The sequence below is a fragment of the Nyctibius grandis genome, chromosome 6, assembly GCF_013368605.1.
Source record: "Nyctibius grandis isolate bNycGra1 chromosome 6, bNycGra1.pri, whole genome shotgun sequence".
In the NCBI taxonomy this organism is placed as follows: domain Eukaryota; kingdom Metazoa; phylum Chordata; class Aves; order Nyctibiiformes; family Nyctibiidae; genus Nyctibius; species Nyctibius grandis.
The window spans coordinates 9,524,079-9,542,980 of record NC_090663.1 but is presented as its reverse complement, the minus strand read 5'-3'; the positions used below and the strand labels follow the sequence as shown (position 1 = coordinate 9,542,980).

The following is an 18,902-nucleotide window of genomic DNA, read 5'->3' as shown; positions in this document are numbered from 1 at the left end:
ATGATCCTGGTCTTTTCATCTATTTCTTTTTGTATCTTGTGTCCCAATTTCCTATTAGAAATATGTTAATCTGTTTCACTCTGCTTCTGACTGTGTTGTAAGTGACTAATAATTTAAGATCTATTATTAGAGCTCACCACACTGTTAGTCAATGTCACATTGTAATTTAAGGCAGTGTGAAACTATCTTAGGATATTTTCCTGAAAGCTGTGAAAAGGTATAAGTAGTAACCATGTTGATGTTTCAGCCATTTGTAAAGAATTATTTACTTGAATAACTGCTAGGTTAGAAGTCTACAATGGGCATTAATTTAAATGTTATATACAAATTGCAAAGCAATTTGGAAATAGGTGGTACAGTTTCATGACTTAGACTCCCAGCTACAATAATTACAGAAGTAATAAAATAAACCTAGTAGGAATACAGTCTAATCAAATATACAGTATTTTCCCTTTCTGAGAACTACACTCAAAGATTATATGTGCTAGATTATATCTATTTTGCCGTGGACTTGATTCAATCAAATAGATTTATTATTTCGATGGTGAAAGTACTTTTGCACCCAAACCAACAGTTTAGGGTACTCTTCCTGTAAGCACTGAACAATTAAGTCACAGTCCATATGCAAAAGACTTATTGATATAGAACTAATAGAGACAAAGATAAAAACAAATCAGCAGTATAAATTCATTGCAAACCAGCTCTAACTGAAGAGCTCAGGTACATATAGTTGCATGGGTTTCAAGATGTTACTGCTTTCGGCTGTACACTGTTCCTATGAAGGCAACTGTCCTGATAGCAGAGGCAACAGATCAGCTTGTGTATCTGTGCCTACATTTTCATTCTTCAACCCACTTGTTTGTCTGCATGAGGACACCTACTTTGCACTTAAGTGAAAAGATTATTTCCTGGAAAAGACTCAAGTCACTGGCCAGCCCTATACCAGGAGTTAATATTGGTATACCAGTAAGCCAAGCACTCTTACTATTGACCTAGCTTGCATTAGTAAAACCACCCATTTGCAACTACATTTATTCCAGCTCAACTTGAGAAAAACAAGCTATGTTAACAAAACATAGTGTGTCTCTATAATTTCTTGCAATTTTCTGCAAATTACATTGGGTTTAAGTAATACCTTGTCACATCATCAAATCCCTGAATGACATTGATAAGCTAGCAAGCACAGTTTGGGTTTATGACCATGGCCTTTATGTTTTCAGAATATGTGGAGTGGCAATCCTTTTAACTCCATTAATGAATTTTTCATTTTCTTAGGATGCTTATTTTCACTTTAGCATATCCATTGTGCACATGACAATTAGTTGATGATATGAATGGAAAGCACTGTTAGAAATTCCTTGCATATGTTATCTAAAGTCTCTGAAACTTTTCAGGTTAATTGCCCAGATTCATGACGAGTTGTTGTTTGAAGTAGAAGATTCTCAAATCCACGAATTTTCAGGTAAATACAATCTCTCTTTCTTTCCCACCCCCTTTTTATTCCTATAACCTGTGATTTCTCAGAGGATAAAGAATTAATGTAACAAAAAGAAGCACATCGATTCTTATGATTAAGAAAATGTATACTAAGCAGATTTTCCTGAATGTTTTCCACTACTGGCTCTTATGTAGATAAAATGTGATACACTCTTCATCTGGAGTTCATCAACGTGCTTATTTGTATTTAATTTTCTTATCAAGATTCCCTCATCCAATGTGTGAATCCTGTAAAGCTAAATAATAATACTTTCTCCAAGGTTTCAGAGAGGTTTAGAAGAAAATTAACCTACTTAAAAAGAATGGCTTGGAAAGTCACTTCCTAAATACTTATGATTCGAGCCTGTTACATAAAGAAGTATGAAATTCTTAATGTAAGAATATAATGTACTGTAATTTCTAAGTTATTTTACTGCTTTTTTTATATTAAGAAAACTTTATGATGGAACTTTCGAGGTTAAGGGTGAGTAAACATTCCTGCCTACGTTTTTATCCTCTCATCTGGCATACTTCCAGACATTATTTCTTAAGCCAGAGTTTGTCTCGGCATCTGGTACAAATTTAGCTAGCTATCGGAGTCACACAGGAGGCTGTTGGGTCTCCAGTAAGTAGTGGATTTATTCCTGTAGGCACCAAATGCTTATTCACAAGCTTTGGTCTAGTTTGAAGCTCAATAATACCTTTGGCTGAAACAATTAGCATAATATCACAAATATTTTAAATGAACCAATACAAGAAATATCTTCCATTATAACCTAAGCATCTAAGAAAAAATTAATTTCACCTTCCTGTGTTGCGTTCATTTAAACAGTACAATTTGCCGTATTAGTCTCATTTCACCACTGATCCCTCTTGAGAGTATTAGTTCATAATGAGAACATTAAACCTCCATCTAATCAAAACAAAGAACCTGAGAAATATTTAAGTTCAGTATATTAGGGGCATTGTAATGAGTTAGGTTAATATATTAACATTTGACCTTTAAATACAGGAGTTCAAATCTGGTTTAAATTTAAAAAATACCATACAATTTATCAGAGATTGCAGTATTTACTCAAAAAAGGCCGATGTCTAAAAGTGCCATAGTTTCAGAGTTAGAAAGTATAGTATATTAAATGAGATCTGTAAGACAGCATAGAAGGATTTTTATTGTCTTATTTTACATCAATTTGCATTAAGTATAAAGCTAATATTATACCCAAAAGATAAAAATTATTCATGGTTGCTTATATATATATATAAAATCACAGATCCTGCCCTCATTGGGTCAAATTCTGATCTCTATTACTGATATGAATTTGTAGTAAATACTTTTCCAGTATAATGGAAAAAAACCCTAGCCATCATATGAATAATAGTAATAAATTATCCCACTATGTAAACATGATGACTAGAGGCTTTTTTTCTGAAAACACAAGAGTCCAGTTCAAATACTCAAGATGTTTCTGCTCTACACCCCACAGTGTAACTAGTTCACATTTCTCCTCATCTAGGTGCAATGCGCAGAACAAATATACCTGTAAATTCCTTGTTCTGCTTCGAAGCTCTCACCATGTAACTGAAGTTGCTAAGATGACATTTAGGAAATGGACGTGGGCAGTCTTAGAGGTGTGAGATACCTTGGAAATTGTCATTGCACTTAACATAGGCCGCCAAGCTGGTGTGTTCAAGATGGAAGTTTGTTTCATTCTACTGATTGAAGATTGATTTTTAGGTGTGTCTCTACTTTACCCTAAGAGGCAAAGAAAAAAAGAAAATTCTGCATTATGGTAACTTTCAGGTATACTCACTTACCTCAGAACAGAAGAGTGATAAAGTGTCTTTTACTTAACACTGAAGACCAACCTAAGACATTAATTTCCTTCTTCATTTCTTCATTCATTTATTTTCTTCCCCTTTATTCATCACTGGTGAGGCCACACTTGGAGTATTGCATCCAGTTCTGGGCTTCCCAGTACAAGAGAGACGTGGACATACTGGATAGAGTCCAACAAGGGGTCACAAAGATGATGAAGGGGCTGGAGCATTTCTCCTGTGAGGAAAGGCTGAGAGAGCTGGGACTGTTCAGCCTGGAGAAGAGAAGGCTCAGGGGGATCTTATTAATGTATCTACATACCTGAAGGGAGGGGACATAGAGGATGGAGCCAGGCTCTTTCCAGTGGTGCCCAGTGACAGGACAAGAGGCAATGGGCACACACTGAAACAAGAGGTTCCCTCTGAACATCAGGATACTTTTTTACTGTGAGGGTGACTGAGCGCTGGCACGGGTTGCCCAGAGAGCTTGTGGAGCCTCCATCCTTGGAGATATTCAAAACCCGTCTAACACGGTCCTGGGCAACTGGTTCTAGATGGCCCTGTTTGAGCAGGGGGGTTGGACCAGATGGCTTCCAGAGGCCCCTTCCAACCTCAACCATTCTGTGATTCTGTGTTTTGCGAATAGTTCTGCTACTGGTAAAAGAAGTAATCCAAGTTGTCTTAAAAGTGACTGAAGCTGGCTCTTCCTTCAATGTCATTAATGAGGATTTTGCTTGAACTGAATAGACAGAGAAAGGGTGTGTCAGCATCAGCATGTAACTTCCAGTCAGGAGTACGATGATGAAGCAGATCTTCCTATTGTCCCCGGTCCGTGGTGTGAAGTTTTGGTTCACATCACGGAGCAGTCTGAGGGCGGTTGACCTAGATTCCTTTCAGATGAAACTAAATAGGAAGACTCTTTTCTCTTAATCTTTTCCAGTTATTTCAGGAGGTGCTAACTGAGGTAACAAATTAGGTATGTGAGGTTTAAACCAATGAAGGAATGTCAGTAGGATGTGTGCTCCCAGTTCACTTTAGTGCTTTGAAAGTCCAAATATGGTTTTCATCCCTTTACCCAAAGTTCTTTCTCCCTTTTTTTTTAAGTCCTTACTCTTCTTACTTTTATTTGCCAATATTCTTTAGCTGTCAGCTTTGTCTTTACATATCTAATGAGCTTTTGTCCATTCAGAAACTTTAAATTACAGAATCTGCTGACTTGCAGATTCTAGCCTGCAGCTTAATGATCCGGAGAGAAATCTCAGTTGTACAGACACAAAGCTCAGTAAAGGGAAGGACGTGGACTTCAAGCTAAAGAGTAGTGTTTAATGGCTTTAATAGACCACAGTTCAGTGCTGTGTTAGTCTCCTACATTTAGTGTGATCCAAGAAGCACTGGCCTACTATTCAGCGTGTTTGCATTCTGATTCCAGTCATGCTTCTGATCTACTTTTTCAGGAAAGCAACAGCAAATATATGTGTCTCAGTTTTGTTTTTTGCAGAATGGATATGAAATCTTAAAATACTTTTAAGATTTATAAAAGAAGAACATAAAGGTAAATAGTATTATTTCAGTTAGATTTTAGCACAGAACATAAGCCTTCCCAGCAGCATTTCCCTTATGGAAGTGTCTCTTTTGTATTGTTTTACAGCATTAAAATGTCTATTTGCTTCTAAGACTCTCCTGAATGGAGGCTGAGAATTGCCACAAGGCAATTATAATGCTGGTGCTTTCTCTACTCCTGCTTAGGATTTCATAGGCCACAATAAGAATTTTCAGTACTTTTCAGTATGCAGAAATCCAATTTATATCTATAATAATCTATACCAAACAGATATTTTTAATCTTTCGAATTTGATAAATGAGGGGCAAGCAATAAGGTGTTCTTTTTTCCTAATATCTACTTTTGCACAAAATACCGCATGTAACTTAACTTAGGTGTTACCTGTATTTTGGAAGAATACCTTCTTCAAAAGGAATTCATCACCTACAGTTTTATAGTATGCGTACTGCCCTCTCTGAATGGACAAGGCAAAACATCATTTATTTATAACAAGGCTTTGAGTGTCCAGGCTCTGTTATACTTTGAAATACAATAAAGCACATACTATTCTGAATTGTGAAATTTTCAACAAAGATATGGCACATTATTTGCCTCAATTCTCTGTTTAGGGCAAGAACAAGACAGCAAAAGAGCTTTTTAAAAATCCTCATTTTGTATTAGAGGGTATCTGGAAAGATCAAATCAAAACATTTGGCAGAAATTGGTTTGATTTTGGCAGAAGACTGTCAGTTTTACCATCAATAATGTGCCTGGTTTCTAGCCAGCTTGCCTGTCTGACTTGCTCGCGTCCTGAGCTCTCCAGCAACCCAGGAAGCAGAAAGGCAGATGATATTTTGGGAATACCAAAAACTGGGCTCTTGCATCTGAGAAGGCTCAGCATCTCTGAGTTCTGAAGTCTGTGTAATCAGGTAGACAGACTGCCCCCAAATCAAACTGTGAGTCTGTCTAGGGACTCTGGAAGAGTATTCAGGAATTGCAGAACCCAGTTTTTCCTTTTGTGGAGACTGTTTCTGAGACTACCTCTCCATGCTCTGTTTGAAATGCCTCTTTGCCCTGGGATTATTCTGAATACGTTACTGCTAAAAGGGGGAGTACATTTTGGGGTGAAGAAATGCAGAATAATTTCTTTTTTACAGTACAGGTACCCATAGTTACAACTGTAAGATCTGACTTCTGATGTATATTCCATATATACCTGGTGGATTGGAAAGGTGAACTTTGCCACTGGTGATTACTGTGGGTTGTTCCTTGTCAGTATGCTTGCTTAATTGCATCCATTCGTGAGAAACATAATTAAATGAAAGACACTTGCTACTTGAAATAACATATTTTTGTAGAAATATGTGTATTTCAGTACTTCATGTTGGACCGTTCAATATCACAGTGCATTAGGGCAATTTTTAAAGGCAGTTTTTTTAGAACTCATTTATAATCACACATTATTGATAGAATTAATGAAGTTAATATCTGCATCCATTCCTATATTTGGTACTTGTAAAACATGCAGTTTTAAACAATTTTTCAATATTTTACCAGGTATAAAATATTTCAGCTGAAACACTTACTTTAAATGTAAGAACACCAAAAGGACCAGTCTAAGAAAAAAAATCAGAATAAACTAATCCTATTTATTTTGATATTAAGATCAATTATGATTATTACTACCTAAAGAACAATATCTTAGATCTTTTTAAAATCTGCCAATACAGATTTTTGACTCATGTACAAATTACGTGAGATTTCATTTTATTCTGCTACAGTTTTCCACTTAATGGGTACTGAGGCAGCTGCATAAAAAAGTGCACATGTTCAAAAGGGGACTCAAGTAACAGAAGAACAAAAGAGTGAACTGGTCGTCACAAGGTGGTGACATTTTCTGTCCTCTGAGCTGCCTTTTCCTAACTTGAAAAACACTGATGCATAAACTAAAGATGCCTCCAGATACCTTTCAATTTGCAAAAATCCCTATTCCATAGATCATATGTCTGGCCAGCTTTGATGTGTTTCTGGAGTCATAATTTCATAGGTGAATGAGCTTGAAAAATGTCTTCAGTTTGATAGGGACAAATAAGCTTTTGTTCCACAGCAGGCATGTGTGTCTTCTCTTTGCTCCTATTCACAAACACTTTCAATAAGCGTATTTATTGTGGTCAGTATCAAGAAAATCTAATATATGTTAAAATATATGTTAAAATTTCAGTTCCTCTATGATCTATTGACTTTGCTGTCACCATTTTTTTTTTATGTGTACTATTTTAACATGACATACTTAGCACTTACAGAAGATTCCAGGATGAGCATAATCAACAAATCCCATAATTGCTGACTGTGGGATTTGAGAGATAAGTTGCAAAGGTTGGGAGAACAGCATTTTACAGATGCTGTTGCAGTATATGGCTGGCTGCAAAGGATCATTTTAAAATTAATAATTTATGTGCCCTAGATATACTAGATTCTTGACTGAACAGAAATAATGATTACCTCAAAAGCCTCTGATCTAAATCTTAGAGAAGAAACAAAAAATTAAGAGTGGTAGAGACAGATCTGTTTAAACATTGTGGTCACTTTTGTTAGTGACCACACTCTATAATGTATGAGATGAAGAAGATACAGTTGTGTGTGCCTGGATTGTTTATTTTGAGCCTTGAGAAAGAGGAGAGTTTTCAAGGAGATTTGAGAGAGTAGCAGGAGAATCAGATATTATATACATAGGACTAAAGGGGACCTCTCCTGCGATTACATACCACCATGCCATATGGTCTCTCTTATAAATTATCATCTCCATATAAAAAATTACTCCCACTGGGAGACTGTTCCAGAATTTAATCTCTCAAAAATCTAGAACTTTAAATTTCCAGCCTAAACGTATTCAGCCAGTTTACCTATTTATTTTTCTGAAAAGATTGTAATTTAGTTTAAATGCTTCCTTCTTCACTGTGTACTGTCTTAGCAGACTACTGAACAGGAACGGTAATCCCACAGCTGCTTCTTGTATTTCTGTTATCATTGCATGTTTATTATTTCATTCAAAATCTGTTGTAAAGTAGATGTAGGCAAATCTTTTGGATACTTTCAAAAATATGATTTCAAAAGGCTGAAATGCAGGCAAATCATCTTCAGATTGCTTGAAGTGAATGGTTTTACTGTGCCACCCACTAAACCCTGGGAAGAGATGGAAGTCAGTGTGACATGAGAAAGAGAACAGGGAGACGAACTGACACGGAAAAACACAATGAAGAAAATGGAGCAAACCCATAGAGAGGTTTTTAATGGGTTGTCAAAGTGAATGAGGAACCATTAGGTTTGTTCACTGATGTGGCCACTTTATTTTGTGCTTTTTAAAATTAAGAGCAGTTATGGGTGCAACAGAATTCTGATCATGCCAGATGCTGTAAAGCAAAAACCGTGTGAACCAACAGAGGAAGGTGTTGCAATCACTGCTGCCATCATGAATCCCCTTTAGGGCACAGCAGTTATATGGGAGAGAACTAGTCAAATTTGGAGGTCTAGAGAACCAGGGGGAAAACTGGTCAAATTCAGTGCATATGCAGACAGCACTTTATCGTACTGCTCACATCTTTCAACCCATTAATCGATGCTGCTGACTAATTCTCCCTCTTTCATTATCCATTGGAGCTCTTCTTGTCAAAAAGACCTATTCCTCCCATTGCCCTGATGCTCTATTGCTGTTTATTTGTCTAACAGCTCAAAAAATGTTAAGGTGCACAGAGCTGAGTGTGCCCTTAGATTGTTCATAAGTGCTTTGGTAGAACATACAGAGCTGAGTGATTCTTGATGAGAAGTGCAGAATCCAGATGCTATGCTCTCACAAAAGCTGTGTGCAGTCGTAGCCTGGTAGGGAGCTTACCGATGGAAAAGATGTTTACCCAGGGCCTGACTGGCGATCCACTCAGCCTTCTGAAGGCATGCCGCCTGGTCGGAGAGCCCCGACCTCTGCTGCGTTGCTGACCTCCCAGAGCTGGCAGCTTGTTCAAATTCAGAGTGGGCTTCTCAAGACGGAGGCAGTCTGACACTTCTCTACTAACAGTCATGTTGACTTGGACTAGATTTTAAATGGATAATTGTTTATTACTCCACTTGTGCTCAGGCAGAAGTTAGTTATCCTCATCATTATTATCAAGCCAGCCTTAGTGTCACAGATGTGACACAAAACATTACATACTACTCTTCATTGCTGGCATCATTAGAAAAAGTTTTGGCAGCAGCCAGAGCAACAACCATACACAGTTTCTTAGAGTTCTTGTCGCTCTTTTACGTCTAATCTCAGCTGTGAAAGAACCATGATGTGCATCAAGGGATAACTTCAAAGAAAGCTTCTAAGTAACCATGTGGTTTTGGGTCTAGCAGTTATCACCACGTATTGCATACCCTGATATTTCTCAATTCTGTAACGCACATGACGACATATGTTATGTTGTCAGCCATCCTATCAGAGCAATGGAGGTTGCTCAATCAATAACTTTTGTTCTGGGGCTGCCTGGTGTTCCTATTTCACTTTTACTAGCCAAAAGTTACTTCTTTTTTAGAAGCCGTTTCTCCATTTAATCTCTCTTTGATTGTTATTAGAACCATATTGTGTTGCAGCAGCAATCTTTGTCAAGCAAAACACTAATTAGCATGACCAAGGATGACAAATCTTTGGTCATTTTCACAGTAATAGTGAGCATAGTGTTATGACATGATGAGTTGTTACGTTACATAAATCAGAGTGAAGTTTAATTGTTCAGATTCTTGATAGCTCCACTATCCCACAGGATTTTTTTTTTTATTTGGCCCTGCTCTTTTTACTTTGAAGAATAAGATATTTTAGTCAGTTCACACTTCTAGTATTTTTTTCCTAGCTTTTTTTTTCAGATTGAGTTTTATAGCTGCACAAGAAAATTAAAATATATAAAATGTCACAAAACATATAGAGTACCGAACTTGAAAGCTGAGAAATACAGCACTCAGACATGCTGTACATCTATATAAAATATATTAGTGCTGTACTTCTGTGTTTATGGGATATATAAGTTAAATAATTCTCCAAATTTCACCCTAAAATTCAATTTAAAATAAGGAATTGAACCTTCCACGGGAGATAAAATTTTACTTCAAAAAAAATCTGAAAAAATTGTAAATTGTTAAATTTTTTTGTATGTAGAAATGCAGGTATTATATAACAGAATATAAGGCATGTTTTGGGGTTTTTTTTGTATATAACAATTCTAACATGGAAAATAAAGCTGTAGGTTTTCAAATTTACCTTACAGCACTGGTAAAAAGAACAATGGAGTCCCTGCAGCAAACCTCAGCCTTGGAAGTGCCACTAAAGGTAGGCACAATTCTGAATTTCTATCACTGTCTCAGGCACACTTAGCTTTGTACATTATCATCATCATATTAAGAATCTAGAGACAACTATTTTGCCTTTCACTTCAATAGTTTCATTTTCATATTTGCAGATAATTGCTTTTTAAAATTACTATAAACATTCTAAAGGAAAACAACCGAAAGAAACCCAACTTCCACTTTGGAAAGTGTGATTGTCGTCTACTGTTTGTCTTAGCAATGCAGTATGGTAATTTCAAAATCTATTTTGTTCATTGCCATGAAATTTCTGTTGGGTGTGGTAGAGTGAGAAATATGTGCCTTTAATAGGATTTCTAAATGTGCCAGGCATTCCTTGCTGCTGAAAAATTATTGCAAAAGATCTTTCTTCAGTAATTTTCACTTAGAAAATTGGTCTTTTTAACATTTCCAAGTGGATGCCTAACAAATAAAGCAGACAAAATCATTGGTCATTGTTTAAAGTACAGGACATCATCTACCAGAACAACCACCTGTGAAAACTGAGTAGAGAGATAGCTACACAGCTATTGTATCTGTCTATGTATTGGACCTAATTGTAATTATTTTATAAAATAATTATATTTTTCTCTCCACGAGACTGGTACCCTTCACCCTAGCCTACTGCTAGCTTTTGTTGCTTAATAAAGGACTATAGTTCCTGGGAATCCCTACACTGATTAAGTGAGCAACAGTCCAAGGGTTTCTGGTTTCCTGAGAAATGGAATACTTGGATCACTCATTCAGCAGTATTACTGAATAAGATTTGGGGACAGAAAAAAGTTTATTCTGCTTATTTCAGAAATGGGTACAACATACAGACTTGCACTAATGGAAACAATTGAAAAACAAAAACTACTAGATCAGTTCTAGCTTGTATTTCTTCCTCCAGGTTCAGCATCTCAGCCACTTTGTGAGGCTTTCTCTGGAGGTGTTGTGGTTCCTTGTTTCCGGGTCCTTATGGAGCCCATCTTTCCCACAAAAGCTGAGAGGAGAGAATGAGGGATAGCCGAGATCTAAATTGCTCATTCTCCTTCCCACACTGGAACCCCCCCTTGCTGTTCACTTAACCCCTGTAAGAACTTGCAATCCTGTTTACGAGCTTCGGTCAAGTGAGATCTTTTGGCCATACTGAGATTATACATTTCTTGCACTGACACTCCGAAGCTTTATAAACTGCATTTCTATAGGTTGCTTACATTGTACACCTGTGCTTGCTTAGCTTCTTTTGTTACAAATTCCTGGAAAAAAGAAGCAAGACTGTTTTTCAAGGTGTACTACCTCTAAATATTTTTAATGACAGTATTAGACACCTGGCACTCGTAAGGTTCATTGAAATAATCAAATATGGTTTTATTGATGGTATATAAAGTGATTAGCAACACTGTAGTCCTTCCTTGATAGTTTTAGGAGACTCTTTTTGGTGACTTTGTCAGAGACAACATCGTTCATACTTTACCTGAGGAAGTCATTGCCGTGAAATAAAATATGAACAATTTAATAGGTTTCTAAGACAGACAAATGTTTACATGGTTAATGAGAGTGCTCATAGTTACATGGGCAGAATATCATTTTAGTGTTACATATTTCAGACTAAACAGTAACTGGCAGAAGGTTTTAATGTCCTATGGACAAAATGGGACACACTATGTTAGAACACACTTTCTTTCACCTCTGTCTAAGGGTGTCTACTATCACACACTGACAAATTCATCTTGACGCATTAGTAAATAGATTCAATGTTGTTCCTATGAGAATAGCAATTCTCTGTTAAACGACAACTACAATTTAATAGGTGAAAAGAAACACGTTCTTGGACAATAGGTAGTTGTCTGGGGTTTTCAAAGATTAGAACTTTTAATAGGCAGTAAAAGTATTTGGAGATGTATGTTTTATTGCCCTTGTTTTGGTCTCCTTTTCCTGAGTAAATTACTGTAGGAGTCATGACATACTTTTACTCCTACTGCACATTGGACTACATGCATCATGAAGATACTTTATTTTCCTCTGAAGCATCACGAATGGATTGATGGCAGAGGCCAAATAGAAAAAAAGGACCAACAGCTTGAGCTGAGAGAAGAAATTCAGAGTGATCTTTTAAAAAAAGATCTGTATTTTTGTTCATGTTGTTTACCCTTCCATACAGTCAGAATATGTCTTTTAGGATTAGAGATGTTGAAGATGAAAAGATTTTTGTGAAATGTTCCTGCTTGCCTTCAGCACGCTTGCTTCAACTAAATATGTATTATGTGCTCTGTTAATATGAATATTATTATTTAATATGGAGGAAAAATGTCACTAAAGTAGAGCACACATATAGTCTTAATGGGGAGAGATGTCTTTTTCTTTGAGGAAAAGGATGCTTTATCTTTGAAGTAGCTTTTTTCCAAAATACAGCCCTTGCTAATGAGGCAGCTTTCATGTCAGAAAATCTACTGTGTAACAGCACCAATAACTGCAAAACAAACTGAAATAAAACCAAAGCAACAACAAAAATACCTCAGAACTGGAAAAGTGGATGGTAAAAAAAACCCTAGTATCTTTATGCAGTACTGCCAGAGTTGCTGATTGTAAACACTCTGATTTTGTAGCTCTTTTGAAAAGTGTAATAAGATTACACTTATGGTCAAGATAGACTTATGGTCTATCTTGATTTCAGTAAAGCGTTTGACACGGTCTCCCACAGCATCCTCGCAGCTAAACTGAGGAAGTGTGGTCTGGATGATCGGGTAGTGAGGTGGATTGTGAACTGGCTGAAGGAAAGAAGCCAGAGAGTGGTGGTCAATGGGACAGAGTCCAGTTGGAGGCCTGTGTCTAGTGGAGTCCCTCAAGGGTCAGTACTGGGACCAGTTCTATTCAATATATTCATTAATGACTTGGATGAGGGAATAGAGTGCACTGTCAGCAAGCTTACTGATGACACAAAACTGGGAGGAGTGGCTGACACGCCGGAAGGCTGCGCAGCCATTCAGAGAGACCTGGACAGGCTGGAGAGTTGGGCGGGGAGAAATTTAATGAAATATAACAAGGGCAAGTGTAGAGTCCTGCATGTGGGCAAGAACAACCCCATGTATGAGTACAAGTTGGGGACAGACCTGTTGGAGACCAGCGTAGGGGAAAGGGACCTGGGGGTCCTAGTGGACAGCAGGATGACCATGAGCCAGCAGTGTGCCCTTGTGGCCAAGAAGGCCAATGGCATCCTGGGCTGTATTAGAAGGGGTGTGGTTAGTAGGTCAAGAGAGCTTCTCCTCCCCCTCTACTCTGCCCTGGTGAGGCCGCATCTGGAATATTGTGTCCAGTTCTGGGCCCCTCAGTTCAAGAAGGACAGGGAACTGCTAGAGAGAGTCCAGCGCAGAGCCACGAAGATGATTACGGGGGTGGAACATCTCCTTTATGAGGAGAGGCTGAGGGAGCTGGGTCTCTTTAGCTTAGAGGAGACTGAGGGGTGACCTCATTAATGTTTATAAATATGTAAAGGGCAAGTGTCATGAGGATGGAGCCAGGCTCTTCTCAGTGACATCCCTTGACAGGACAAGGGGCAATGGGTGCAAGCTGGAACACAGGAGGTTCCACATAAATATGAGGAAAAACTTCTTTACGGTGAGGGTGACCGAACACTGGAACAGGCTGCCCAGAGAGGTTGTGGAGTCTCCTTCTCTGGAGACATTCAAAACCCGCCTGGACGCGTTCCTGTGTGATATGGTCTAGGCAATCCTGCCCCGGCAGGGGGATTGGACTAGATGATCTTTCGAGGTCCCTTCCAATCCCTGACATTCTGTGATTCTGTGATTAATTTTGTTTTAGCATCTTCCTTGCAATTCAGTAACGTGTATTTGCAATTTCAAAACTGAAGGTTAGTCTTAATTGTTAAGGTATTTTAATCAAAATTATAGTGATAATTAAGTATTGATAGTTATGAATAACATTTCATATTGGATAGGCATGTAATCTAGAGCAGTGTCAACATCCAAAGGGAAAAGCAAAAATAGTAATCTTGCTATATGTGATGTGTTTGTTTGTTTAAATTTTCTTTTTTTTTTTTTTTTCCTGACAGGTTCCCTTGAAAGTGATTCTTACCACTGGGAAATCATGGGGGTGTATGACAGAATTGCAGGAGATGTAAAGCAGTCATCGGGGATGTTATTCAGTACCCGTACACCTCATTGGCCTGTGCTGATTCTTCGCTGAATCACTAGGCAACAGCGCTGCTGGATCTTTCATAAGCACCTAATACTCTGCATGTGAATTTTTTTACTTCATTTTGTCTGTAGCCCTAGGCAACAGCAGTGAGATAAAACTGGTTTTTACCAGTTCATTGTGTTTCCTTTAGCCAAGGTAACCAGCAGGGAGCTGCTTTTGTTCGGAGCTAAATTACTACATGTAAGAAATGAAGCAAGACAATATTAACCCTTTGGGAACATGAAAAATATATTGGAGTTAGATGGATGTTTAGACTTTAATGTTAAATATTTTATGAAGTGCTTGTGTAAAAATACTTCTGGCATTAGAAAGACACTATTTGAACTGTATCAGCAAGTGTTTAACTGTTGTGTTCAGCTTATTTTATAATTTGTGAGCAGAAGGCAGCTGCTTGGTTTGCATCTCATATTTAATGTCATATTCCACAGACTTAGAAAAAAAGTTCTTTGGAAATGAAGAGTCTCCACTTTAATTTATATTTAGAATTTTGGAGCAAAACAGGTAAACAAAAGTGGATGCCTAAATGCATTAAAAATAACGAGATTGTTGTCATTTCAATTAATTTCAAAGTCAGTTTGTACAGTGTAGCCTCTGCATACTTTAGAGGAAGAATTATAGTTTTGCCTAATCTATTATTTTTATTATTGATGTAATGCTAAATATTGTTTAGATAAATTTTAGGATTCAGCCTTATACTTTTTAGGATTCAAGCCTCTACTTTAATGTTTGGATTAGTTATTGATATTTTGGTTTTCTGCAGAGTTTATTCTTTAAATGAGTTTGTTTCATAACATTACTGGTTGCCAAACTGCCTCTGTGGTTGTGGAATATGAAACTATACTCAAAGTCTACTAATTATTTAGAAGTTGAAGTCAAGCACAAAACTTCTAAGAGGTGTTCTGTATCTTTCAGCATTAGACCTCAAATGATCAAAGTAATATAATTTAAATTTTAAAAGTGTATAGTTACAGAGATTTTGCAGCAGTTTTAATTTGTATCATTAAACAATTTTGCATTGCGCTTGAAGGCATCAAACTATTTATCATTGTTTTATTATGTTGCATATTAATCATATGTAACCTGTCAGCTGAAGTGAGTCAGTCATTTCTAAAAATTGATTATTAGAGTTATAAAATTAGCAGTGGTCAGGTAAGCAAACTCAGAACCTTCTACATATTGACTGGGGGTCAGCTCTTTGGCTGGGGGAGAGTCCAGCCTGTGTGGCTGTGACACTGCAGAGAGTCGTGCAAGCAGAGGGTCTAATTCCGCCTTTCCAACAGAGAAGAGAGTGCACGAATTTTCTTCTGTTTTTTGCCATTTTCAAGCTTTCTGTGTTTGCAAAGGCATTGAATAAGTGTGAAATGTTCTGTGCTCATCTGTTTCACTCCTCTTGAAGACCTGCTGTTTTCAGGAGGCCTGTACTAATGAAGCCTTGCTTCTCTAAGGCTACATTTCTATCCTTACTATTATATGAAAGAAGTTAACATTTTTTGTACCTTTCCCAACTGATTTCCACCTTGTGTATGTTTCTTAGGATGCATACTTTCAAACTAGAGAGACAGTGTATTTTTTCAAGTCCTGCACAATACTAGGCATACCCTTCAGCCTAACAAAAACCAAATACACACTTAAGAACTTGAAGAACCTTGATCCTGTCCTGTGAATTGACATCTGTTCAAATATGAAGCTACAGAAATGCAGAGGCCACCGTACAGAACAAATTTTCAAACAGCCCTTCACAAAACTGTCAGTCACAGTTCCCCAGACTTACGCACTTTGTATAGGTTGTCATATAGTAAACAAAGTTAATATTTTGTTCTTCTCCTGTCCCAGAGAGGGATTGTGAGCTCCTCTGGGCACCAGGTTTGCCCCTTCTGCTTTTGCAGCTTTTCTTCTTGGTTTTATATTTCAAAATAGTAAGCTAACAAAAGGAAGAGAACCAAGCAATAAGGGCACTGCGTTATCACACGTATCCAAGGGCTCATTCTGCATACACTGGTGTGAGGGCAAAAGACAAACTGGCGTAATTTTGGAGGATTGTTGATGACCAAGATCTCAAGACTTGGTGCAGTTTGTGTCCCCACAACTTGCAGGATGTATACCGTGAACATTACCTTTCCAGTGCTCCAGATTCTTCAGTAAAGAAACTGTGTTTTCTTCTAATTGCAGCTTGTCAGTGAATTAGCATATATAGATTTATGGCATAGCTAGGTGGATACCAGAGCTCTTTGATGTACATTCAGCCGGTGTCTGCTGTACTATGAATTACAAACACTGGGACGTGTTCTCTGATCTTTTAGTTCTTTTCTACTTGGATAGCCAGGTGAGTATCTAGTCCTCACTATCATCTGACCTGTGCTCTGTGTTAAGGTATAGATTTGGTGGATTATTAGATTTCTCAGACCTCACTGAAGTGCTTTGGCTTCAAAGTTCCTCAGTTTTTAACTCATAAAATCCCAGATACTGAGAAAAGTGCTGAGTCTTTGGGACAATTTCTTTTACTTTGTGATCCATTCGCACCGCCTTCCATCCGGTATGGCAATATAGGTTTTGGAGACAGTTGTTTTTTTCAAATTGTGGAATTGCAGAAGTATATATCTCTTCAGCACGGTAGTCATTTCCTTGAACAAGCTGCCTGAGATACGGTAGTGTTTGCAATTCATTTCCCAACAGGTTATCTGGACAAGGCATCAGTTTTACCACACTTGTGTGCTGATCTATGTATAACTATAAAAGCAGGGCTGTGCAGTTTTTCCAAGCGCTAGGCAAGCTACCCTGCAGCATGACTGAATCTAAAGAGCCATTATAGGGAAGCAAGGCCAGTGCTGACCACAGATTTCCTCCCAAATGAATACAGGTGAAAATATTCTGCATTTGATGACTGCCAGGAATTCCTTTTGGGTGGCACAATAATTTCACACCAGAGAACTCAAGACCCTTATTTTATAATAAATGACCACCTTTTCAGGTTATTTTGGTTCTGCGTGAAAGGGACTGTAAAGAATGGGTAGGCTGGAGCAGGAGCAATCATAAGAGTTCTTTTCAATTCTTAAAACTATCAATTTGATCTCTAAATTTGATTCACTTTTTCTCATAACCTATGAGGAGTTACTGGGAGAGCAAGAAACAAAACTTCTATTTGAGGTGCAGAACCCTACAAAAGTACTGATCAGTGAGTGTGGGAGATCACAGAATAGATGGGGAGAGAGGAATAGCTGGCTCTGCTTAGCTTCAGTTATCTTTTGTGGGCAGAAATTTCATTAATTGATTCTCTGAGCACGGTAATAACCCCCTTTGAACTGATTTGTGTCTTTGGGTTTAATTTCAGTTGTGTCTTTGGTGTCCTGAATCTTTGCTCAGATCATCTGCAAATCTTTCTATTTGCCATGTGGAGTAGTGCGGAAGGAACACTATTTGAAAACACTTTACAGAATCACAGAATCAATCAGGTTGGAAGAGACCTCTGGGATCATCAAGTCCAACCATTGCCCTGACACCACCATATCAACTAGACCGTGGCACTAAGTGCCATGTCCAGTCTTTTCTTAAACACATCCAGAGATGGTGACTCCACCACCTCCCTGGGCAGCCCATTCCAATGTCTAATGACCCCTTCTGAGAAGAAATGCTTCCTAATGTGCAACCTGAACCTCCCCTGGTGAAGCTTGAGGCTGTGTCCTCTTGTCCTATCACTAGTTGCCTGGGAGAAGAGGCCGACTCCCGCTTCACTACAACCTCCCTTCAGGTAGTTGTAGACTGCAATAAGGTCACCTCTGAGTCTCCTCTTCTCCAGGCTAAACAACCCCAGCTCCCTCAGCTGTTCCTCATAGGTCAGACCCTCCAGACCCTTCACCAGCTTGGTCGCCCTCCTCTGGACTCGCTCCAGCACCTCAACATCTTTCTTGAAGTGCGGGGCCCAGAACTGGACACAGTATTCAAGGTGCGGCCTCACCAGTGCCGAGTACAGAGGGACGATCACTTCCCTAGACCAGCTGGCTACACTATTCCCAATGGAGGCCAGGATGCCATTGGCCTTCTTGGCCACCTGGGCACACTGCTGGCTCATGTTTAGCCGGCTGTCGATCAGCACCTCCAGGTCTGACAAGAGGACACAGCCTCAAGCTTCGCCAGGGAGGTTCAGGTTGGACATTAGGAAGAATCTCTTTTCAGAAAGGGTTATTAGACATTGGAATGGGCTGCCCAGGGAGGTGGTGGAGTCACCATCTCTGGATGTGTTTAAGAAAAGACTGGACATGGCACTTAGTGCCATGGTCTAGTTGACAGCAGGCTGCCCAGAGAGGTTGTGGAGTCTCCTTCTCTGGAGACATTCAAAACCCGCCTGGACGCGTTCCTGTGTGATATGGTCTAGGTAATCCTGCTCCAGCAGGGAGATTGGACTAGATGATCTTTCGAGGTCCCTTCCAATCCCTAACATTCTGTGATTCTGTGATTCTGTGATTCTGTGACAGGGTGGTGTCAGGGCAACGGTTGGACTCGATGA

The 18,902-nt window shown here is 38.5% G+C and overlaps 1 protein-coding gene across 1 annotated transcript in view; it reads left to right on the top strand.

The window, feature by feature from the left end:
* The window catches only part of POLN (DNA polymerase nu), a 110,983-nt gene extending 96,659 nt beyond the window's left edge, over positions 1–14,324 (top strand). The window contains exons 22-24 of the mRNA XM_068403540.1: positions 1,395–1,462; positions 10,126–10,187; positions 14,256–14,324. Of these exons, the coding sequence (XP_068259641.1) occupies positions 1,395–1,462; positions 10,126–10,187; positions 14,256–14,324 (199 nt within the window). The remainder of the gene's footprint in view (positions 1–1,394; positions 1,463–10,125; positions 10,188–14,255) is intronic.
* The last annotated feature ends 4,578 nt before the right edge of the window (positions 14,325–18,902 follow it).